This window comes from Lycorma delicatula, chromosome 2 (assembly GCF_047948215.1).
Source record: "Lycorma delicatula isolate Av1 chromosome 2, ASM4794821v1, whole genome shotgun sequence".
Lineage (NCBI taxonomy): Eukaryota > Metazoa > Arthropoda > Insecta > Hemiptera > Fulgoridae > Lycorma > Lycorma delicatula.
This window is the reverse complement of record NC_134456.1, coordinates 114,732,166-114,758,111: the sequence shown is the minus strand read 5'-3', so window position 1 is coordinate 114,758,111 and position 25,946 is coordinate 114,732,166. Positions and strand designations below refer to the sequence as shown.

The window sequence follows — 25,946 nt, the reverse complement described above, 5'->3', positions numbered from 1 at the left end:
CAGTAAATTAGTTAATTTTGTAGATATAACACAAAGAAATCATAAATTATAAGAAAAATATTTAATTAATCCTTGTCTTTAAACTACTTCTTTTTCTCCCTTGGTAATAAACCAAATTAATTGCATTGTAATGCAAGATTAAATCCATCCATGGGGAAATTTGGAATGAAGGAAATGTCATACATAGCTGTACAATACTGGAAAAAAATTGAGAAGAAAATTTATCACTAATACATATTTTAGTGTAGTAAGAACAAAAACAAGAGTTTACTTCAGAATTACTGAAAACTTTTAATAGCAACAATTATTTTAATAATTTAAATCTGGAGTAAGATGTAATAATAATTTAAATACAGCATAATTTTTTACAAATGTATATTCCAAAGAGGCATTTTCATTCACTATAAATATTTACTTTAAAGTAAAATAATTTATTTTTCTTTTCTAAATAATATATAACTAACATTTTAAACAACTTTATCCAACAACAAGTAAATTTTCACTTTCAAACACATAAGGTGGAACCTCTAAGTTCAAAGGAGCAGGTCCTTTACGAATTCTACCAGAGGCATCATAATGTGAACCATGGCATGGGCAATAATATCCACCAAAATCTCCTGTAAAAAAAAAAACATACAAAATTATTTCATGATTCATTACTTCTAGATATCTCACATTCAAGGCTGCGATATGTATGAGATGTATCTGGGAGTAGGCAAAATTTTATTATAAAAAAACACACATAACTTACTTTCAACAAAGTATTTTTATTATTATATGGATGAGTATACTTTTATCTTCTTCTCTACATAATTTCCACAATTATTAAGGCACTTTTCAGTTATCAATTTTTCATGCCTTCCTCAAAAAATGTTGCCGCCAGTGAAGAAAACCATTGTTGTATAGCATTTTTCATATTGAAATTATTGTTATAGCATTGAGCAGCAAGGGATTGCCTGAGATAGAGAAACAAGTGGTAATCAATCAGTGCCAAGTCAGGACTACAAAGTGATTGTTTCAATTGTTCTTCAGAGGTTATGTGAACCTCTGTCAACATTTTCAGCAACCATCATGAGTAGAGTATGTGATCTAAGTTTTTTGTTAAGATTTCAAGCAGAAATGTTCACAAAATTTCAGGGAACTCAATACATAACTAAAAAATTGTAAACAATCGCTTTCTTTTAATGTTTTTACCCACTCATGTAACCAAAGGGTTATTCATGCCAAAGGTCAATCCTTTGCTTGACATGCACGTTTCCATGGCTGGTATTCTTTGGTGCAAATGATCAAGTAACTGGATTTTACTTTGTATACAATATCTTTTATATAGCCCCAAAATAAGAAATATATACATATATATGAATACATGGACGAATCTAGAAAGTAACTACTGCATCCACTTTCTAACCATTCCATTACTCATAGCTTTTTACCTATAAACTTCACTAATTTGTCAAGGAATATCAGATATTTAAAAATCAGATAATGGCCCTGATTTCACAATTGGTGGGATTCTTGATTGACTTGAACATGTTGTTTAATCAAACAAACGACACAGTATTATAACGGTGTCTATTGAAAACAAACAAAAGAGGGATGTGATGTGCATGCTCAGAGTTGCAACTACAGCAATGGTAGAAGGAAACTGTACTTACTTTCTGGATATGTCTCATCATGTAATCATTTATATGTATATAAGGATTTCTTTTTTTGGGCTAATAAAAATTGTACACCAGTAAAATCCTGTTACTTGATCACCTGCGCCAAAGAATAATACCGGTTGTGGAAGCGATTTCGGAAAACATGCTCAGCAGAATGTAGAATGAGGGGGCTTATTGATTTGATGTCTGCAGTGCTGTAAACAGTGCTGATATTAAATTTGAGTATGTAAATTCATGTAATAAACACATACATTTGTAAATTATAAATCTAATATAGTAAATTTAAATTTAACTGCAGAGTACTTTTTCAGACACCCTGTACTTATATGCACACACGTATATATATATATATATATGGCCTAGAGCTTCCTCCCTTTAGATCATTAACTGTTTTCATTCATTTACAAGTTTGAACCATAAAAAAAAAACTGGCGAAGTATTGCATGATTTTCCCAGCAACACTAGTCAAAAAGTAGTATCGTAAAATCATAAAAATTGTACAATTTGTAAAAAAAAGTAGAACAAAGTTTAAAAAAAAAAAATAGCGTTAAGTCATTATGTGATTTTTCACAATTTTCCCTTATAAACTTATTACCTTATTAATACAATTTTTACCATATTAATATTCACAAAAATTAAGTTTTATAGATGTTGAGATTGGAAAAAATTTCTCTGAATATTTTTACTTTTCAGGGAAAATTTATCTATAAAGAAAAGATATCTAACAAACAAACAAAAATTAAAAGAAAAATATTGAAAAAATAAATTATAACTATTTGAAAAAAAAAGAAAAATCGCTTTTCATTTTGGGTCCAAAATATAATTAGGTGCCTGAAACTATTAAAAAGAAGAAGACCTTAGCCAATAGGACATATTCTTAGGCACCATGGCCTGGTTAAGAGATGATAGGACAAATTAAAGTGAAGAAATTGTAGTGGAAGGGTAGAGTTCTTAAAACAGATAATGGATGACATGAACTGTGATTCTTACTGGAAGCTGAAGAGAAAAGCTGATAAGCAAGAAGAGAGGAGAGCTGCTGCCAACCAGCCTAAGGGCTGTTAACTGAATTAGAAGAAGCTGCTTTAATTTTAATACCTCATTAATTGATAAAGAAAAATACAAATTTAAAAAAAAAAAATTAAAAAAAAACAAAAACATAATATATGAGTGAGGTTTGATAAAAAAAAATATGCCAAATTTTAGTTCCCAAAAAGTCTTTATTTATTCATCAATACTGATTTTTTCACCTTCAAAGTACTCCCCTTAAAATGTAATAATTTGTGCCAGTGCTTTTTCCAATCTTCGAAGCATCTCTGAAATGCAATTTTTGGTATGGTGTTTAGTTCCTTCAGTGATTCTGCCTTTATCTCTTCAATGTTGGCAAAATGTGATCCTTGCATGGTTCTTTTTAGCTTGGGGAGTAGGAAGAAGTCACAGGGGGCCATGTCCGGCGAATATGGAGGTTGAGGCATCATAATGGTGTTGTATTTGACCAAAAAATTTGTGACAATTGGAGTTATACAGCAAGATAATAAAAAAATTCTGATTATTTTTTGATGAAACTTCACATATTTTTTAGAGATGGATAAGTTTTAAGAAATTTTTTCTAAAAATATTCATATATAGATAAGGTTAAGACTAACAAATTTGCTTAAGTAAAGTTTTCTGTAAATCTAACACCCCCTTCAATAAAGTCTAAAATAAGACAAAAATTTACATTTCTTGATAGCTCTATATATGAAGTATAAACTTTTAACAAATTTTTGAGAAATGTTTAAAGCATAGAAAGACCAAAAGAACAAAAAAACCATATATTTAAATTTGAAAAGGAAGGTTGATTTTTTGAAAAGTTTTTTTGTATTATTTATGTACGCTTTGCAAGTAACAAATTTGCTTTAATAAGGTTTTGTCTAAAATGCCTTTGAATATAATCGAAATTGGTTTTATCATGATATTTCCAGCCCTTAATTTTTTTTTTTACATATGTTTTTTGGGAAAAAAATTATTATGATCAACCATACATTAAGATGCTCCATACATAAAAATGGTTTTGTCAAATTTGAAGAAAATTTGTTTGGTCAATCCTGATATAACACCAAAACGAATATGACACACACATGAACATTTATATGCACATACATACATATTGTTGGTACGTATATAGGGAATTTTCAAACACAATGCAAAAAATTAAGATTGTAGTGACACTAATTTTTCTAAAAAGTTTCCAAGTATCATTTATTTTCAGTAGTTTATGTTAAATCTCATGGAACACTACAGGCATCAATGTTTACAATCATAAAAATTTCTTATCGAAATATGGAATCTGTTACAGCTATGGACTGTACGTATCATGCACTTAGAAATATTTATTGTATTCACAATCAGCCAATCTAAGTACAATACATTGTTTAATTAAAAAATTTAAAGAGAATTTTTCTCTACTTTTCGTTGGTAAAGAAATGCAAATGAAAAGTCAAAAGAATATTGCTGTTCTAAGAGCAAATGTTCGAGAAAATAAAAATTTATTGATTTAACATTGTTCATATGAATTAAGACCTTTTTTCAATAACAACATGATGAATTTTGGAAAAAGAACTTCATCTACACCCTTGAATTAAAAGATTCAACTAACTTAACCACTGTGTCAGTGGTTTGCTGATTTCATTGGATTCCACAGCAGCTTGAAGTGGATCCAAATTTTCATAAAAAAATCATCTTTTCAGATGAGGTTCATTTTTGGCTTGGCTTTGTAAACAAGCAAAACTGTCATATTTTGGGATAATTCCAATCCACAAATGAATCAACAGCGACCATTACATCTGAAAAAAATCATTGTTTGGTGTGAATTATAGGCTGGTGTCATCATTAAGGCACTTTTTCAAAAATGAGCAAGGAGATGCTGTTACAGTAAATTTGGAAGATTTTAATTTGAATGAGATGAGAATTCAACAGGAAAGGGCCACCCACATGCCACATAGCTGCTGAAGCATTCATTTATTGTGTCAAAAGTTTGGTGATTCGATAATTTCATGAAATGGTAATGTCCATTGGCCACCACAATCATGTGATTTGACTTTTTTCTCTGGGGTTATGTTAAGTCACAAGTCTACAGCGACAAACCGTGAACAACTGATGACTTTAAAAAAAGTATTTGATGCATTATTACTGAAATTCAAGCTAATTTGTGCAAAACTTTGTTGATAGCCTTGGCTGTGTCAAGAAAACTCTTGGGAGGCCACATGAATGACTGTTTTTTTAAACATAATGTAATGTCTAAAGCTAAAAAAGTTTTTTTTACCATTAGACATACTTTTGGTTTTATGGCAATTTTACTTTTGGCATGAAAAATGAAAGACCTATCATCACACATATATGTTTTTTTTTTGGTCTAGATGAACTAATTGCACTCTAAAATGAAAAGATTTGCAAAAAACTTGTTATCCCATCTTTGACATAGATCACCATTCTTTCTGCATCATATAACTATTCTAGCTATATTCTCAGAAAGTAAAAATATATTGAACATAATATAATGTAAGCAAAATATTCAACAACTTTTAAAGTTTGACTTTTTTTTTGTCTAAATATACCCCAAATACATTACACTCCTTTTTGGGCAGTTATGTAAATACTAGTAAAAAAAACAACTTTACATGTATGAGAGAGGTTTCCGAATCATTCAAAATCTACCAAATCGTACAAATCTATCAAAAAAGTTCATTAAATATTTGTAATGAAATAAGAAAAAAGTATAAGTATATACTTGATTAAATCAGTAATGATTGTAGGAGCTTCGTGAATACAAAATAATAGTTAATATAATCATTTACTTCTATATAGTCGATCAATCTCTGAAGCCAAAACCAAATGGGCATTAAAGTAACAGATGCTTATAATTTGTAGCATGAAACCATTGACATTGACAATAAATTCAAAGCTGTTTCACTCATATTGAATTATCTGAATTTAGAAACTGAACAACCTGAAAGTAATGGAACTGAACCCGTACTTTATGGCTTATCATTTATGTTAAGTTTTTCAACTTCTAAAAATAACCATACTACTGTTAATGAATGTTTAACTAAAGCTCTGGTGTTAATAATGGAAAATGTTAAAAACCATGAAGGGAAAAATAAAAAACAATACTACCAACAGATTTGATAAGTGAAATTTATAGGGGAATAAGACCACTGTTATGATTCATTACTATGCTAATTAGTATTTACAAATATGAATGTTTAATACGTTCAAATTAGAAAAACCTATTGAAGATGAAATAATACAGTTTGTGTAAGAAAGAAAGTAAGATTTTTTTTAAGGAAAAATAACATCAGAAAAAAAAGGCCTAATACACAGTGAAACGTAACCATCTTTTTAACACATAATGAATAGTTGTTTTAAGAATGCTCAAATGCCTAGAAAACTTCTGTATGGATTTCTTCAGGTTACGCAAGAAACTTGTTTACACTGCTTCAATTGTTTCATCAGATTCTGATGAACTGATTCTCTTGAATGTGTTTGTTTGCTTCAGTAGGCAAACTTTCTTGAGTTGTTTGTCTCATCACTGAATGTTATTTTCTTGCGGGGATCTTCATTATACAGACTGTATTCACACCTAACAAAAGTAACTTAACTGACTTAAACATGGCAAGCCACAACATACATTGAACCTTCCTCTGCACTGCAAAAATGATGACTAATGTGCATGCTCTTTGCATGTACTGGAAACACAATGCGCATGCACTAGCAATTGTACACATTAGGAGTATTTCTCCTTCATTTAATGTAAAGTTCATCTCTCTGCAATGCTTTGTTTTGAAGCTATAAGAGCATTTAAAACCCCACTATTATTTTATGGACACACCATATACTGGGTGGCTAAAAATTAACTTATAACCCCCTCTAACCTTTTCTAAAATTGAGATAACTGGATGTAGTTTACAGCATTCTTCCTTGTACCGAGAGGCTATTTCATTGAATGTATATTCATTTATTGATTTCAGAGCAGCAGGGAGTGGGGGAAACCCAAAACTTTCAAATAAGATCAACGGTCATTTGATAGATCATTTTAAAGAGCTCAAAAAGATTAGAAAAATGATACAATTAACACTAAATTCTGATTGCCCAATCCAAAATGAAAGCAATGGGTTTGTTTAAGATAGTAGAACTACAGTTGTATACTACCTTTAATTGTTTTGTTAATTTGAGGTATTCCGATTCTTTCTTTGTTAATATTCTCTGATAAGAGAGGCTAATTCTGTAAGTCCCAATTTAGAGTATTCAGTCTTCAGGAGTGGCTCAAAAATTTTATAAAGTAGTGATTTGGTCAAACGATACTTAGAAGGTTTAAAGGTCTTGGTGAGTCTAGCAAAACTTATTAAAAAAATTATATTCTGACTATTTAATCCAAAATGCCAATACATTAATTAAAAATTTGAAAAAAATTATTTATTAATATTTTTCAAATACTTCTTTTAATTAAACTTACAGTCTGGTAATTAAAGTTACCACTAATTAATGGTAACTTAAATGATGAATTTACAAATAATTAAGTTATTAATTTAAATGTGTTGAACCACCAATTTTCAAATCATTATTTAGGTTGACGTGGTAGTACCAAACAGCCGGTCAGGTGACCTGACCTGAATCCCCTTGATTTCTTCCTGTGGGGACATTTAAAATCAACTGTTTATAGCTCACAGCCAAGTTCTCTCAAATAATTAAGGGAACATGTTGAGATAAAATATAGGGAAGTTTCACAATGTGGGAGAAGCTTTTGAGCAGCTTCTGCATTACTGTATGATGAACAGGGAGGCCAGTTTGAATATTTAATATGAGGTGAGAAGCGATACCATTTTTTAACTGAAATAATTTTATTTGGCGTTATTTTCAATTCAAGAATTATAATTTTTTTTTTTAAATAAAAGATATAATTAATTATATGTGAAAAGTAATTAAATTGCAAACTGTTTTATTTAAATTAAATAAAATTCTTCAAGACTGTACGTATAATTAAAATAAGTATTTGAAAAATTTTAATAATTAATTTTTTTTGATTTTTGATTAACTTAAATGATATCTGTGGTCACACACGTGTCATTTATGTCGACTGACATTCTGACTTAGTCAAAATTTAATTTTTTGATACAGTTTTACTTGTTTCGTAAAGATCTTTAAAAAACAAGGTATAACATGACCAAATCTCCCATTTAAAAAGTTTTGAGCAGCCCCTGGCCATCCCTGATGGCCAAATACTCTAAATTGGGGCTTAATGAATTGGCCACTTCTGTCAGAGAAAATTTCCAAAGAGAGAATCAGGATACTTCAAATAACAAAAAAAAAAATTAAAGGGGAATATATAACTGTAGTTCTAGCTTTCTGAAACAAAACATTACTGACTGTAATTTTGGTTTGCACAATCACAATTTAGTTTTAATTGTATCATTTTTTTCATCTCATCAAGCTCTTTAAAATGATAAATATCAAATGATCATTGGTCCCATCTGAAATTTTTGAGTGGATCTTAACCACCTGCCACTCAAAAATCAAAAAGAATGAAATATACATTCAATGAAGTAGCCCTCAATACAAGGATGAATGCCGTAAACCAAATCCAGTTATCTCAATTATAAAAAAAGTTATTGGTCAATATAAAATTTGGATTTGAGAAGGTGTTCTATATAGTATTCTACATACTAAATCTGAATATGTATTCCAAAACAACCCATCACGTAACTTTCTTAAGTTACAACTCTTAAATTTATTTGTTCCATCATTTGTGATACAAATTATAGAAATAAGTTAGCATGTTTGTATGGTTGCTTATTCATATCTGATTCACATTGTGATGCATGCTGCAGACCTAAATTTGATACGTAACTGTCGAATAATGTCATTTCATGCCAAGCCAGACAAGTATAAACATTTCAATGTGTCAGAAATGAGCAATTCAACATGATGAAATTTTCTTCATTATGAATTCAGCTCTTGGTATGACTTGCTGTGTTCTTCAGTTGAGGAAGTGGTTTTATCATACACATATTATAAAGATAGTTTCTTAAGTGATGCCAGAAATTTAGTGAAAGATTTTTGACAGAACAACGTATTGTATTATTTTATTGAACATCAAAGATTTATTAAATTGTGTGAGTGTGTGTTTTGTACTGCGTTTTATTACACTCGATGGTGAACAATTTTATGAAATATTTTACATAATTTAGTATTTATAAATTGAAACTAAATTATTTTTGTAATAAGTATTTTTGTAACATTTCAGTTTACTTTCATTCATTAAAACATTTTGAATTTTACAATGGATAAAAATTGGGCTTGTAAAAATTCTCCAAATATTTGTGATAAATTTACAGTGAATTCATCAAGAAAAGTCAACAAAAATCAGTATATCAAATCAGCTGAAAACTGCTTACAAACATTATTTTGACTGTCCCTTGGGAGACCAAACTAACTGAGTGGTTAAAAGAAAAAAAAGAGTACTTGCGTTTTGGTGCACCTATGATTTGGTCGGAGCCTACTAACCAATTGTGATGACTTTTATTTTTGCTTAACAATTGTTACTGGTTTCAATTCAAACAATAAAAGCAATATTGCATACCCAAACGTTCATTCAGCTGTGAGATTAGTACTCTTCAGGTGTTGATTTACTGATTCGGATTGCTCAAACTTCTTCCAAAGAAATTTCTGCTTCCCCAGAAAGCTCAACTGATGAATCCTCAACTTCAATAGATATTAATTACATTCCAGAAGAATCAAATACTGAACCTCACCACATCACACAAGCAGAACTAAGTAACCTAATTCGTGACTTGTATTTGTCGAAACAACATGCCAAACTTCTACGTTCACGTCATGAAGAATGGAATTTATTGAACAAGGATATTAAAATTTCAGTATATACAAATTGAAATGAAAATTTACTGAAATACTTTAGAAGAAATGGTTTAATTTTTTCCTGCCATGATGTTAGGGGGGCTAATGTTTGAACTGGACATTGAATATGTTATTAATGATCGTTGTTTATTTATAGACTCATCAAAAAGAAGCTTAAAAGCAGTGCTGCTGTATATCTTGAATAAGTTTTCTTCTATGCTGGTAACACATGCTGTAAGAATGAAAGAAACATATGAAAGTATGTCAAACATTTTAAAAGCTATTAATTACAATGAACACTCATGGTGAATCATTGCTGAGCTGAAGGCGACAGGACTTCTTCTCAGTCTCCAGAATGACTTCACAAAATGTATGTTTCTTGTGTTTGTGGGATAGTTGGGCTACAGATAAACACTATGCAGTTTAAGACTGGCCCAAAATAAATCAGTTTAATGCAGGAAAGGAAAATGTTGTCAATATTCCCCCTTTTGAAGCAGATCATATTATTTTAACACCTCTACACATAAAACTAGGCCTGATGAAGTTTTGTAAAAGCAATATTAGGATAAAGATGGAGACAGCTTTAAATATTTAGCTGAGTTTTTTCACAATTAAGTGAAGCCAAATTAAAAGACGGAACATTCAACGGGCCAAAAATAAATAAAAAAATAATTTGTGTAATTATATTTGACAGGAAACTGAATCGTTAAGAACTAGCAGCATGAAAGATGTCGATACTGGTTTTCTTGAAAAAAAAAACTGAAGACCATAATCAGCTTATAAATGAACTACAAAAATTTAGGCTGGAGAATGTCATTGAAAATTCATTTTTTACATTCTCATTTGAACTTTTTTCCTTTAAATTAGGAAAACATCAGCAATGAACAAGAAGAAAGGTTCCACCAAGATATATTTCAGATGGAACAGTGTTATCAAGGCAGATGGGATGAATTTATGATGAATGACTGCTACTGGATGATAAAAAAAAGACTTCACTGAACACAAAAGGATAATAAGAAAGAAAATTAAGATAAATGTAAATGTCTGCAAAATAAGGGTAGGAATTTTAATTGTAATTATTATTATAATTATTTTTGTATTCTATAATTTAATTTAGTTTCTCAATATTTTAATAAAGGGTCACAACTAAAAATCTGAGGGTGATGGAAGAAAAACTATTTCATTTTAAGATTCAGCATAAAAAATACATTTTATTCTAATTCACCTACTTTTATCTCAGTTTCATATTATATATATATATATATATATATATATTTTTTTTTTGTTAACCACTGTTACAGTATGTTATCAAAGTAAGGGTCAGTCTAAGGAATGAAAAATGCCTTTGAATTTATCATTTAGACAGAAAATATACAGAAAAATAAAGAAAATAAATATTAATAATTATTTCTTAATAAGAAATAAGAAAAAAGAAGAAAATACTAGCAAAAATAATCAAAATAAAATTTTATTAATTTATGCGAAAATTAATAAAACAAATTGCAATTGAATCACAGCAAATTCTTTAATAAGTTTTGTAGATGATATCAAGTAAAGGAGAAGATGTTCTAATACTTTTTTCTATTGTTCTCCTACTAAACACAATTAAAAACAAAATATTAAAAGACACATATTTTCATTAATTACATAAGTTATCTTGTTTATTTTTTCAAATTTGCAAATGAAAATAACTCTAAGGGTAAAACTCATTTCGGTTTACTATAACAAAACTTTTTCAAGGGCTACAACTAAATATATTATTTTCCCATCCAACTATTTAATAATAATACAAACTGAAAACCCAGAAAAATAAAACTAAAAACATAAAATTCCATCTGATTTTATATTTATATTAAAAAATAAATGATGGAAAAATAAATAAATATGGTTTGAGAAAATGAAGATTTTACAAAATCTAATAAAATACAACTTTTCAGATTCCATGAAGGTATAATCAAACACTATGTTCATACTCTATGAGATGTAGGATAAAGGATACATATCAATTACAAAAAAGAAAACCTTTTTCATTAGATAATAAATCTAACACTCAGAATTGATTACAAGAATTCATTAAAAGTGGAATAAATAACAGATAACACTGAAAGCAAGCTTCTGCAAGATTAAATATAATTTTTGAATACTTGTTTTTATTTTGCTCTTATTTTCTTATGGCACTAATGATAAAATATATATTCTTATCTATTTTTTTTTTACCTGCATTAGCAATAGGAACACAGCCAAGGTGAGTACAAACTCCAATTACAACGAGCCATTCTGGTTTTTGACATCTATCCTTATCATGTTGTGGATCACGTAGAGAAGAGACATTTACACCCTCTTCTTGTGCAATCTCACTTTGTGATCTGAAATTCAGTAATGGAATTAAATTATTTTATTTAAGGAAAATTAAAAATAAAATTTAATTAACTAAATTAATCTTTTTATAAAACTAATTAATTCAAAATATTTTAAATTTCTAAAACTGTACATATATTTCTATGTTCAAACTGATAAAAAATACAGAAATTTTCCACTTAACCAATATTACACTACTTTTATTCACGTATCACTTTACATTAACTTCTGTCTGATAATCTGTACTACTTAGGAAGAGGTGAGGATATGAACACTACAAAGGATTGTGCTAAATATAAAAATTTATTTCACAGTGTAAATGCTAACTAATTTTTAAAATACACACTGTAGCTTGTGGCTCAGCTGAGATCATATAGCCATAAAAACATGTATTACATTTAACATAGCTTACTTGCAGTTTAATGATTTATTATTATCCTACGATGATATGTCAAAAACACTACCTTTAATTCATGATTTTGCACAATAACATACAGCCTGCTTTCCATGCCGATGCGGTACTGGATTTTAGATCAGGTTACGTCAGTTATCTATAATTACATAAGTGGGAAAAACTCACTGACTAGCTAATCAATAATTCTCTTATTTCCCAGAGGCTCAAGAGCTGACATTTGAAATAGTTAGGTTTTGGAAAGTTATATCAACTCTAAGAAAGAGGTAAATTTGAAATCTCTATTAAGTTAGCTTCCCTACAAGAATGAAAATGGTTGTAAACCAATCTGTTTATAGGGAAAAATCTGTCAACACCTCCCATTATGGACTTTTTTTAATAAAAAAATTTTATATCTTTTTTGGAAAGTATTTCCAAAAAAAAAAAAATATATTTTTTAGCATTTATTTTGATTTCTTATATGACATTCTACTGACTACAAACAAAAAATTTAAGTCTAAAATTACCCACCCTGGCTGAATTATAAAATGGGCTGATTAAATGGTCAATTACTTAAAATATAATTGAAATGCAATAAAATGTGGTTTATTTTACTTAAAATAGTGTGACTGAAGGAATCACAGATCCTTTACCTTTATCAATGTGGGTATAATGAACACCTTTTAGCGATATTGATAAACCTAATTTCACTATTAATTCTACGGATACTGACTAATATGAAGCACCTACAGTATTTCTTCAATCTGATGTATTACTAATGACTATCTTTATTGAAGATTAAGAGGAAGGCATACAAGATAAACCCAAAAATCTAAAAACAGTATACTCACAGAGTTTCTAAAAGATGGAAACTGTATTTAATACACTATGTTTGATCAAGTTTTATAACAAAACAGTTTCTAATAACTGCTACTTACTTTATGACATTACTCCTGTTATTTATTTTCTAATGAAACTTTGAGAAGGCAAAATACTCGCAGATGAGCAATATTGAATCTGGGTATCAAAATGGAAAGGTGGTTTGAAAGAGAGGATTTCTATGAAAAATAGCCAGATTTATTATAAAGGGGTTCAAAAATATCAGGTTTCAGAAAATCATTCAAAAAGAGAAATTATGCTCCAAAAATAAATATGATTAAAACAGTAAACATAAATGGTAATTAAAATAGTAACCAAATTTAAATACCTCAAAGAATAATAACAAACAACCTTAACAAAAAAACCTCAATCCAAACAAGTTAGCTAAGCACAAAAATTAACCTGGTACACCTACAGTAAAAAATGCCTATTCATAAGTGCAAAAATAAGTCACTACAACATTGTTATAAAACTGGAAGCCAAATATGCAGCAGAAACTCTGTTCTACCTGAATGAACAATCAAAGACCAACAGAATTCAGAAAATCAAAAGAATTGGAAGAAACTACAACAAAAAGTACTAGAAAGATGGGTGGTGGTGGCGGGTTGTGCCCAACAAAGTCATATACAAAGAGTTAGAACCTACCACTGACACTACGCGTTTAGAGGAGACTAGGATTCTTTGGATTTCTTTGGACTAGGATGCGAGATTCGAGACTTCTGAAACAGCTGGTACAGTACAACCTCAAATTGAAAAACACAAAGACTGGATGCAGATGAATCAGAGAAATAAGACAGGATCCAAAGGAAAATGGCCTTACACCAGAAGACTCTACCAGACAAGATAAAATTAAACAAAAATTCAAGAACAAAAACACTTACTACTTCACACTCGCAAGAAAGTAACTCACAACATGAACGTTTGCAACACCAAAAAGAGCATGTAGATTGGACATAAGAAAAAATATTGAGAGGACTGCAAGGCTTGACAGTTCTTTTGAAGAGACTTTAATAATGGACAACTGAAGTGATCCTATGTGATCATAAAGATGAAAAAAGGGGTTCAGAAATCGACAATGGAAACTGAGGTCTTTCTCAAGAAACATTTATTAGTAGCATTACCTCTTGTTCTTGTAGTAAATTAAAAGAAAAAAGTCCATTATTGATCTGAGGATAGTTACAAGCCAAGCTCTCTTTTTGTTTCTACACTCCTACATCAAAAGAATACTCTATGTAGAGGATAAATTACTGTGCATAACATTACTGTACATTACAGCTGAGTCTATACTCTGTACTAAACTGTAACTACATACAGTATATGCTGAGCATTCAAAAACAAATAACAGACTAATTTGGAAATTTTTAAGTGTTATTCATTATGGCAATATAACTGCATTCTGCTTTCTTTATTTTTTTGATATAAATTATTGTACAGATTTCAACAATTTTATTTTTAAATTGCTTTTATTTAGGTTATAAATCAGATTTCTAGTAATAATATATATATATATATATATATAATAAAAAAAAACAAAAACACATAAATAATGAGCTAAGCAGTCCCATAAACACGCATTCACTTCCTGGACAAACAAGTTTTCATGGCAAGTGTCCAGACAAGGGAGGTTTTATTATACTAAGGTGGAATGTTTTCCTTGAGTCATTCCATTATTAATTCCCCCACTCTTTTTTTTTTATGAAAGAGTGGACATCAACAGCTATGGTCATTAGCCCGGTGGAAGTTGGTAATGAATGAAAAGTTGCCATGCCCGACTGGGATGGCATACCTGAACCCAGAACCTCTGCATGAAATACCCTACTCAGCCACTGAGGTTGGCACAACTAGAAAGTTATTAGCAAATATAAATACTGGTTTAAAGAAAAATGCTATAAAGCTATTACTTTGAAAAGATAGACCAGCGCAATTTTGAACATTTTAAATGAAAGTGTCATTGTAATGCAACTGACTGATGACCAATTTAAAAGTGAATGAGATGTCTACTGGATAAAGCCATGCCATTCCTTTGCATTATACAGGGCGTTTCATAATGTTCTTAGGAGTTACAAAAACTCAATACAAAAAAAGTATTTCACTTACCTAAATGAAAGTTGGATGAGGTGATGCAGGGACTCTGTTAAAATCTAATGTTCAATATGTGTTCCTCTGGTGATACGGCACACATCAACACGAAAGTCTAGCTCTTGCCAAATTCGTTCTAACATGTCATTTTCGATAGAGTTGATTGCATTGATTATGTGATCCTTTAGCTCAGCGATATCGTGCGGCATTGATGGAATAAACACCTTATCTTTCACGTATCCCCAGAGAAAGAAATCACATGGCGTGAGGTCTGGTGATCTTGGTGGCCACAGCATAATGTGTTGGTCTTCTTCAGACGCACGTCCTATCCAGCGCCAAGGTAATGTTGTGCTAAGGTACTGTCGAACCTCTTTATGAAAATGGGCAGGACAACCATCTTGCTGGAAAATGAAGTCGTTGAGTAGCTGAGGCATAAGCCATAATTGTAACATATCCAGGTATATCATGTCAGTTACTGTCGTTTCCATAAAAAAGAACGGCCCATATACTGCCTCATGAGAGATCGCACATAAAACGTTTACTTTCGGAGAATCCTGAATGTGTTCCTCATAAGCATGTGGGTTTTCAGTTCCCCAAACTCAGACGTTATGATGGTTTACTTTGGCGCTAATATGGAAAGTAACTTCATCGCTGAAAATTATCTTGTTTTCAAAACCTTCATCTAACATCGTTTCCTGTAACTGTAAACAAAAATCGAGCCTACGTGTTTTATCTCAATCAGAAAGACGCTGGATTAATTGAAGATGGTACAGTTTGCATAATTAATGTTTACGGAAAACTCTCCACACTGTTGTTTTCGGAATTCCTAATTCTCTGCCTTCAGCCGCAGTTGATTTTGACGGGCTGAAAATGAACCTTGCACGCACACGTTTAACATTGACTTCTGAAGTTGATGGACGACCAGTTGATTTTCACTCGCACAAGCAACCAGTTTCACTGAATTGTTTATACCATGCATGAATTGAATTGTCACTTGGTGGATCTTTATGAAATTTCAACTAAAACGCACGTTGCACAGAAATTACTGACTTTGACAAGTGATATTCTAACACACAAAATGACTTTTCGCTTCCCGTGGCAGCCATTTTCTCTACTGTCAACACCTTGCGAGCAAATGGTTTACTAACTGCCTAGTACATGTGGAAAAAAACTATTTGAAGTACTCTTTCATACAGTACTTGTTTTATTCTTATGAGTGAAATATTTTTGTTAATGAATTTTCAAAACTCCGAAGAACATCATGAACGCCCTGTACAATGATGTTATTGACAGATTTTCTCTATGATCTTTTTCTAATGTCAGAAAAAAATTTTACATTGCTATCCATTTTACAGAATCTGTAACATCTGTGACAAAAAATGATCTGACAGCCCATTTTTGTATCTCAAAAACTTGTTTTGACTTTTCTAATGAGCCCTACGGGGAAACATACTTCATACAGAAACGTAGATAAGCATAATAAATATTTAAAATGATGACAGGTTTAGCATTTTATTAGAATACTTCAAAGCAAACTTATAAGGCAACTAAAGGGATAGACACCTTTACCTTTATAACTGTATTAAGACTTACAAGGTGTGTTCAAAAAGTAACAGAATTTTTCTTTTTTAGAAAGAATTTTATTAATTCATCTACATTAATGTTATTGTCATCAAAATAGTCCCCATTAGATATTATACACTTATACTAGAACTTTTTCCAATCCCAGAAATATTTCTGGAACTTGATCTTTGGAATAGTGTTTAGCTCTTTCAGCGATTCGCTTTAATCTCATCAACGTTATAAAAACCGTCTTTTATTTTTGGGAATAGAAAAAAGTCACACGGGACCATATCTGGCGAATATGGCAGCTGGGATTTCATTACAGTGTTGTTTTTAGCTAAAAATTGATGAACAAGCAATGAAGTGTGAGCAGGCGCATTATCGTGGTGCAAAAGCCATGTATTGTTTCATTACAAATTCGGGTGTTTTTTCAGATTGCTTCACACAAACGGTGTTGAACTTGTAATACTCCTTATTGATCGTTTGACCTTGTGGCAAGAACTCATGATGCACTATGCTGTTAAAATCGATGAACACTGTGAGCATAACCTTCACAATCGACCATACTTGTTGAGCTTTTTTCAGTTTCGGTGATTCAGAATGCGTCTACTGGGACGATTGATCCTTAGTTTCGACATCATATCTGCAAACCCAAGTTTCATCACCTGTTATGACACTTTTCAGTAGTTCTGCATCGATGTTGATTTGATTTAGCGACTCCTGAGAAACTTCCATTCATCGTTGTTTTTTGTTCAAATTCAACAATTTTGGAACAAATTTTGCTGTCACATGTTTATACCCAAAACATCCAAAAAAATTTCATGGCATGAGCCAATATCCCAACATCATCAGCAATTTCTCTGATTGTGAACTGATAATCATTATCATTTCTTTTACTTTTCGACGTTTTCATCAGTTGTTGATGTGCTGGGGTGTCTAGCTACTCGTTATCTTCAACATCTTCATGACCTTCTAGGAAACGCTTAAACCCTTCGTAAAACCTTGCTTTACTCATCATAGCAGACTCACCAAAAGCAATATTTAACATTTTTAAAACATGGCTACACTTTACTCCATTCTTATGGCAAAATTTAATACAAATTCTCTGATCCATTATTTATACAAATAAAATATTGTGCCGATCATACCAAAACATGGTAACACATGTGATACCTTGTGATAACACAAGGTATCCTTTTGACATCTGACAACAGACTAAACATCCAATATGGCTAAAAATGTATAGATACTTTTCATACATGTTTACCAGTACAACAATGAAGAAAACATTCCAAGAATCGGATTAATGCAACCTGTAACATTTCAAAATTCTTTATCTCTTTGAACACACCTATGTTTATTGAACGATATATGTTTCCATGTTATGAGCAACTTACAAACTCTATAATTATGTTAAAAATGCTAGGTGTAAATTAAAAATGGGGTAAACATTCAGTTAAAGGAAGCAATATAAGTTATATGTATTGCATAAAATTGAACTGCAACTGCTTCTAATTATAGTATAATAAGTATAATAAATATAATTCAACAAAATATATATATAATAAACAAGTGAAATGGTGCGTTTTCAAGATGAAAGTGTCATATCAATTCTGTTTTGACTGATGACTGAATCATAATGATAATTCAACCAATTTAATGAAAAAAAATTACTCATATTGTTACAAGTTTATTAAAATTACTTATACAGTTGAATGAGGTAAAGATTGGAATTCTCTTTGATAATATCATAAGGTTCTGGTATGCCATTTAGTCAATTACAGTTAAGGTATTAAATAAATTATTCAGAATCTTTTTGATTCTAAAACTTCATATAATTGTGGTTCGATTAATAATACTTTTAAAAGGACAATGTATTCCATTTTGGATCAGTTAACTGATTTTTTTGTAACTGATTACTTCTTAGACTATTAACATAACTGTCTAAAAACAGCTACATTTTATTATTACGTGGTGTCATCCACATAATTTTTAGCTTGTAAGTCTGGTTTTCCTATTTTTGCAAAGATTCTAGAAAGATCCAATTTTTGAATGTATTTAATTAAAATGTTTATTTTTGTAAAAAAAGGGGGTTATGGAATATGAAGTAAATTAATATTATTACATGCCTCAAAATAAATGCTATATAAAATTTACCAAGATACTTAGTGTATCTTGGTAAATACCGAGATAGTATCTTAGTGCAGATACTTAGTGTTGAAAAGTCTTTCTGGGCTGAAAGAGCAGCCTTTTTTCCTTACAGGAAGATAGGTTAAAGAAGTTCTCGGAATTGCCTAACAGTTAAAAATACCAAACTTAATAAGGAAATTTTTGGTTTTTATGTTGGAAGCATTTACTTAAAATGTCGGATAAAGCTCCATCAAATATTTTCTGTTTTGTATGCAATATTAAATAACTGTTTTGAATCATTTATGTCATAGAAAAACATCAGCAATTGAGCAAAGATAGGAAAAAATTTAACAAGTAACCTATAGTGCCTATTAAGTAAAACTTAATAAAAAAAAAAAGACGTAAGAGTCCCTTACTTCTTAAATAGGCACTTTGCTACAGAAGTACTGGAACAAGCCTCCAATAAACTTGAAAAACAAACCTGTGTCTGATGAAAAGAGGTTTTCCTCTCCACTTAAATGTAACATTCTTTCCTTCTGGAATATCTCCAAGTTTAACTTCAATCTTCGCCAAAGCAAGGACATCAGCTGATGCACTCATTGACATCACAAACTCGGTAACCAAAGCTTTTGCTGCATAAGTAGAAGCAATTGTGCCTCCTACAAAATATAGAAGATATTTAATGGGTAACAAATAAAAAAATAACTATATATATATATATACAAATTACTTCATTTTCTATATTTTTATTATAATGACAATATATTGTGAGTTTTTAGAGGATATGTAAAACTATTAAACAATAATAAAAAACTATGTGTTAACAAACAAAATGATAGTGAATGATAACCATGATTCCAAACCACCAATGATACAATCAGTTAAATGATTGTGATCCCCAAATAATGATTACAAAATACCTTTATCTAGTTCTTATGTGGTATATTTTTAAATAAACTGTTAGCGCCAGATTAATAAAGGTAAACTTACATGCTGCCACCTATATCGCAGGGAAACATACTCTAGTTTACACTATGGTGCAATAAGGATTTAAAGTTCTATTTCCTGACAAACATAATTTAATCATTTACTATAAAGAAAGTTTTTGACTAGAGGAAAAAGGAGGGACTCTGACAATTTCATTAAAATACCCTTCATTACAGTTTTCTTCTTAGACTTTGAACTACCTGTTGAAAGATCAATTAATATAATCCATTTTCAATTTCAATAACTTATGCAGAATTGGAGCAGCTGTTTGGAAAACCTGATATTTTCAAAAGGATGAAGGATTTTCAAAAGGGAAAATTAGATGGATTAGGCAAGTCCAAAGAATGTTGGAAAATAGAGCAGTTAGAAAAGGATTTGCTAAAAAACCAAATGGAAGGAAAGAAAGATAGAGAGGGAGGTGGTTGGATGATTTGAAGATGGGAATGAGGAGAGAGGAAGGTGTAATGTGAGAAGTCAGAGTTCTCCATGGACTATAGAGAAGACCAATAAGTTTCAATTTCTAAACAAGCATGTTTGTCTAATAGTCTAACTAATTAGCATAATAAAGGGTGGTTGGCGTCTACTGCTTCACAGTGACTAACAATACTTTTAGAGTATACAGCCTCTATGGTAATCAAAGTTAATAATATATTATACTCTTAGGATTGAAATTGCTTGCATTACAATAGTTTTCTTCTTTTAATAAATATTCTGAAAATTTTAAGGTTATCTTGAATTCTAACACAGGACAATAAAAGAAAAATATTTTGTCAAGTTTATCTTTCTAAGCTCATTCAAATAAGTCAAACATGGTATTGCAATATGAAACTTAACAACCAGTTCAGTTGCATAATCAATACTTTTTTTAAATTATGCACAACTGCTCTAATTTATTCTGATTTCAAATAAAAATGTGTTTATTCATAAATAACTAATACACAACATTTTGGCAGCATTAGTACAAATTAACGCATAGGAAACAAGAATGTGGAATTTTTAGTCTAATGTTCAAGGAGAGGGATGGGATACTTAGATTTGAATCTTTTTTGTTTGGGCAGGGGGGTTGATGTAAAAACAATGCCTAGGGATGGCAACACTTTTAAAGCTGGCTTTATTTATTTATTATATAATAATTATGGCAAATTATAGTATAATCATTGGTATTTATTATTACTCATAATATAAGATATATTTATAGTTTATAATAACTAAGTTATATAACTTATAAATATAATAACATTAAATTTCTCCATTTCTGTTTTAGAAATGTATTAGAAAACAGAGAATTGTATTCTTTTGGAGAATTGTAAATGGAGAGTTGAAAACTGTGAATTGTATTATCTAAAATGGAAAATTGTATTAGAAAATGAGTTACTCCTATAAATAAAGACAAATCATTCAAGATTGAAATGATTTAACTGAAAGATTAATTACAGAATGTAATGAAGAACTTAAGGAAAAAAGACATAACATCCTCCATCTTCATGTCAAAATACCAAACTAATTATGTGGAAAGCTGACAAAGAGAACACTACTTTGAAAAGAACAACAGGATGAAAACAAGATACATACACATTTCTTAGAATATCTCTTTTATCATGTTTGTGACGAGAATAGAGAACAGGTTTCTAGAAATAATAACTATTAAAACTAGGAGAGATTTTGTGAGAAATAAATTTTTAAGTCAAGTTTCAGAAAAGCAACACAAGAAACCTTTTTTTATAAAGCAACTTGTAGAAAAAAATTTACATGCACAGGTGTAATAGCGCAAAGAATATTTGAAAAAAGGAAAAACAGGCAGTTCTTAAAATGAAATCAGCAGGTTTCAAATAGAGATAAGTATTAGAATGAAGGAGGCATAAATGGAAAAACTAGTAATGTCAAAAGGAAAAAGTAGGTATGAAAAATTAATGTGCAGAGAAGATAAATTATGTAGAAAATGGGCAGAAACCCCTACAAACAAGATGAAAAAAGGCAAAAGGGTTACAAACACTGAGATAAATTGAATATGTATGATAACTGGTAAACATTTTGCGAGTAGATAAGTCTTTAGAAAGGTTTTACTGAACATGACAAATGTTATCAGAGTGAAGTTAACAACTATCTCTTCAGATGACGACAGTTGGGTCATTCCATGTGAAATCACCCAAGGTTAAGAATGATGTTTTATATTTCAATTTTTTGTTTTAAAAACTGTACCTAAAATGTACTAAAACCTCAAGGTTCTACATTTTTGGGCGAGGAGTTTTTAGGGTTTTAATTTCAAATGACACTCAACTCTTCTATATAATAAAAGATTGTTTGCACCATTTTAAACTTCCGTTTTTGAAAAAACTCAAAAACCCCCCTTACAATTTAAAAAAATTAATAAATAAATATGTTACGTTGTAATGCACCGAGAAGAGGTATATTGATTCTGATGATGGAAAAATAATGTATCTACAGGGAAATAATATTTCAATGGTAATAGTATAAATGAATCCAGGCTACATTTTAATACACATGAAATACTCATGAAGTCATGTCATGACATGAATGTACTAAACCACAATTTAAATTATTTTCACTAACTGAATTCTGAGGCAGTTCTTAACATGTCAATATGCAAAAGTATTGACATATCTGTCTAATCCTGCTTATTCAACTACGATTTTAGTTATGTTAAAAAATTACAAAGAGCCAGTTAATTTGTAGATAAATTCATTGAAGACCTGTTGAAATAAAAACCTACTTTTTTACTGATAATTCGCCAAAGAAGTTTTGTAATAATATAAAAAAAGCTTATTGAAAGGAGTTCTTCATTAATCTGGCTATGCTGAAAATAGTTTCTTAATTTTTTAGGTTGAGCAGTCCTGAATTATGGTATTAACAGTCAGACTACACCATTCATCTGTTATTTATTACAATCAAGATGTTACAATTTGAAACCTATTCTCTTTAATTCTGAATATATATACACAGTAAAACTTCCCTTAATGGACACTTCCCAATAATGAAGGCCTCTTAATACAGGACACTTAGATTTTCCAGAAGTTTAATAGCGGTATTAATGTATAAAATATACTTCTTGATAACGGATGTGGACAATGAATTTACCTTTAAAAACTGTTCAATCGGTTCTGAAAAACGGACAGCAGGAATAAAAATTGTTATTTTCCTTGTTTTATTTTATACTCAGTGTGACTTTATACTCAGTCTGACTACCTGTTGTGAACTGCATCACTTCCTGCCTAGACGATGTTATGATTTCAATCAATTCATCATCAATTGCTGTGTAAGTGTATACTGTACGTTGAACATGTGTAATATTTTTATGGTATAGCACTGTATCTTTTCTTGTAGAATATTTTCTGTACGTAGTTACTGTACGTTCAAGTTTGTATATTTTATAAAAATCATTACAACCAACATTACTGCAACTTAAAATATCTCAAAATCATAAATGCTTGACATTAAAAGAAAAAAGTAGAAGTTATAAGTCTATGAAAATTAAAAACTCAGTGAGTGATATGGCAAAATGTTTTAATGTTGAAAAAAAAACCCTTAAAAAACCAAACTTAATATCATGACAATCAGCTATAAGCAAACATATATTTCCTAAAACCTCATCATTTTTAAAATTGTTACAGAACTCTGTTATGAAGAATTTAAAGCATCAAGGGATTGGATACAAATTCTGAATTAGATATTATGTCTCATATAAAAATATTTGTGGTGAAGTTGGTGCTGTAGATGAGAATTTGGTGTTCGATGGAAGGGAAAGTTAAATGAAATATGCGAGTTATAATTCAAGAAACAATTATAATTGTGATGAGACTGGTCTATTTTTCCAAGCTTTGCCCAGTGAAACAATGTGTTTGAAAGAGGAAAAATGTACAGCGAGAAAGATATCAAAAGAAAGACCGAGTTTTTTGGCTGTGAATATGTCAAGTGAATTTGAAAAACCATTGATAACTGCCAAAGCTGACATGATGTTTTAACAGTGAGAACATAAATTCATTAGAAATTGAATGGTGGTATTCAAATAAAAAATAACAGATGATAAGGATATAATGATGAAGTGATTAAGTTTTGATCGTAAAATGGGAAGGCAAAGTAGGAAAGTCATACTCTCTGACAATGCAAAATCCCACCTTAATGTTAGCATAGAAAATATAAAGTTGATATTTCTTCACCCAAATACTACAGCAGTATGTAAGCCGCTTGATCAGCAGGATCACTCAGAACTTTAAAATTTAGAACAGAAAAAAGATGTTACGGTATTACTTCAAAAATAAAATTTATATATGCTAATTTTTTTCTTTTTGGGTGCAAAACATTTTTGTTATCATCACCTGGAAAACAAAAATGTGAAATATAAAAAAAAAATACAGAATCTAATAAGACAAAACAAAATTAAAACTCAAACTAAAATATAAAAACAAAGACAAAATAAGAAAAAACTTACTATAAAGTTAAATAAAAAATATGTAAAAATCGTATAAAAAAAAAATGTAAAGAACATTATTAAAAAGTATGTAAAACATTATTAATACATTGGAGAAATGAAAATACCCGGTCCAAAATGTCTTTATTATTGCCCAGGATGTGATGGAGCTTTCTAAAAGCGTTAGTGTATTGGATGCAGTTTTACAGATTCGTATGACTATAAAACAGGTTACTACTACAATGATAAATTGCTTCATAAAAACCAGTATTAAACCTCCACAAACAAATTGACTTAACCATTTTGAATCTACAACAGTAACCTGAACATATTGACTGACAACTGTGATCTTGTTGCTGCCTCAAACTTGACTACTTTCATAACTAAAATGACTCTAACAACCACGATAATGACAAACAACCTCAATTTACCATCAAGAGTAAGAAAGCAAGAGATGGAGGTTAGAAAATGAAAGCAATATTACTTGCAAATACTTGAATTATTAGGAGTTAATTTTAGAAAGTACAGTTGCTTATAGAAAAAGATATGTACTAGTACTTACTAACTAAAATAGACAGCTATTTTAAACCATCTACATATAAAAATAAATGTATTGGTTTTTTATTTTGATTTTTTGTACATGTGTTTTGATTAATATTCTTGTATACTGTAGCTTCTTTGATTAATGTTTTCGTAGTTTACATTGCTTTTATTCCATTTTAGTATAGTACAGTAATTCTATTCTCTTATTTATTGGTCAATTTCAGTAGTACAGTATTATTTTTATTCAAATTTGAATACAAAGGGCAGTGTTTTATTTTCAGAAAAATAATAAAAAGAACCTTAATTTTACAAAGTCGTTTCAATTAAGTTTTTTTTTTCTGTACAATAACTGATTATAATACTGTATTTACACCTTTCTGACTAGCAGACGCCAATAAATAACAGACAGATTGTTGTTACCGAGCCATGTCTGATATTGGAAAGTTTTATTTTATATCATATTATTTTTTTGGGAAAATTCAAATAATTTGTAAACATATTGACCACTGTATTATTCAAATTTAACATTATGTGAAATATAAACCACAAAAACACAATTAGATAAGTTAATATGGTAAGTTTAACTTATCTAATTAATGTGTTTTGGTGGTTTATATATACACACACACACATATATATATATATAAAATTATATTTTAATTATTTGCTCTGTTAATGAATGGTTATGTACCATATACTTAATATGATATTATTAAAAAAACATCACATTAACCAATATGATTATATTAATTTAAATAAAATGCAGCTTTTGAAGGAAAATTAAATGGCATTTTTAGGTTCTACATTAAATTTCTACATTTAAAATTAAATGATTTCTACAGATTTCTACATTAAATTAAATGCAATCACATAGGCTGATTACATAAGTAGTAAAACAACAAAAACATATTTTTATTAGTAGTCATGGTTTCCTCATCATCAAAATTAATATATTTGTAGTCAATATACTGAAGAATAGCATATTTCTGTTTGAAAAATAGTTATAAAATCTTGTTTCTTATAACCAAGTTATGTGTCA

General features: G+C 29.8%; 1 protein-coding gene across 1 annotated transcript in view; it reads right to left on the bottom strand.

Annotated features, from left to right (window-relative positions):
• Window positions 1-358: 358 nt before the first annotated feature.
• RFeSP (Rieske iron-sulfur protein) overlaps window positions 359-25,946 on the bottom strand; it is a 35,721-nt gene continuing 10,133 nt past the window's right edge. Inside the window, exons 3-5 of the mRNA XM_075356115.1 lie at window positions 19,433-19,610; window positions 11,769-11,917; window positions 359-617 (exon numbers count right to left, since the gene is read on the bottom strand). Of these exons, the coding sequence (XP_075212230.1) occupies window positions 478-617; window positions 11,769-11,917; window positions 19,433-19,610 (467 nt within the window). The 3' untranslated portion in view covers window positions 359-477. The remainder of the gene's footprint in view (window positions 618-11,768; window positions 11,918-19,432; window positions 19,611-25,946) is intronic.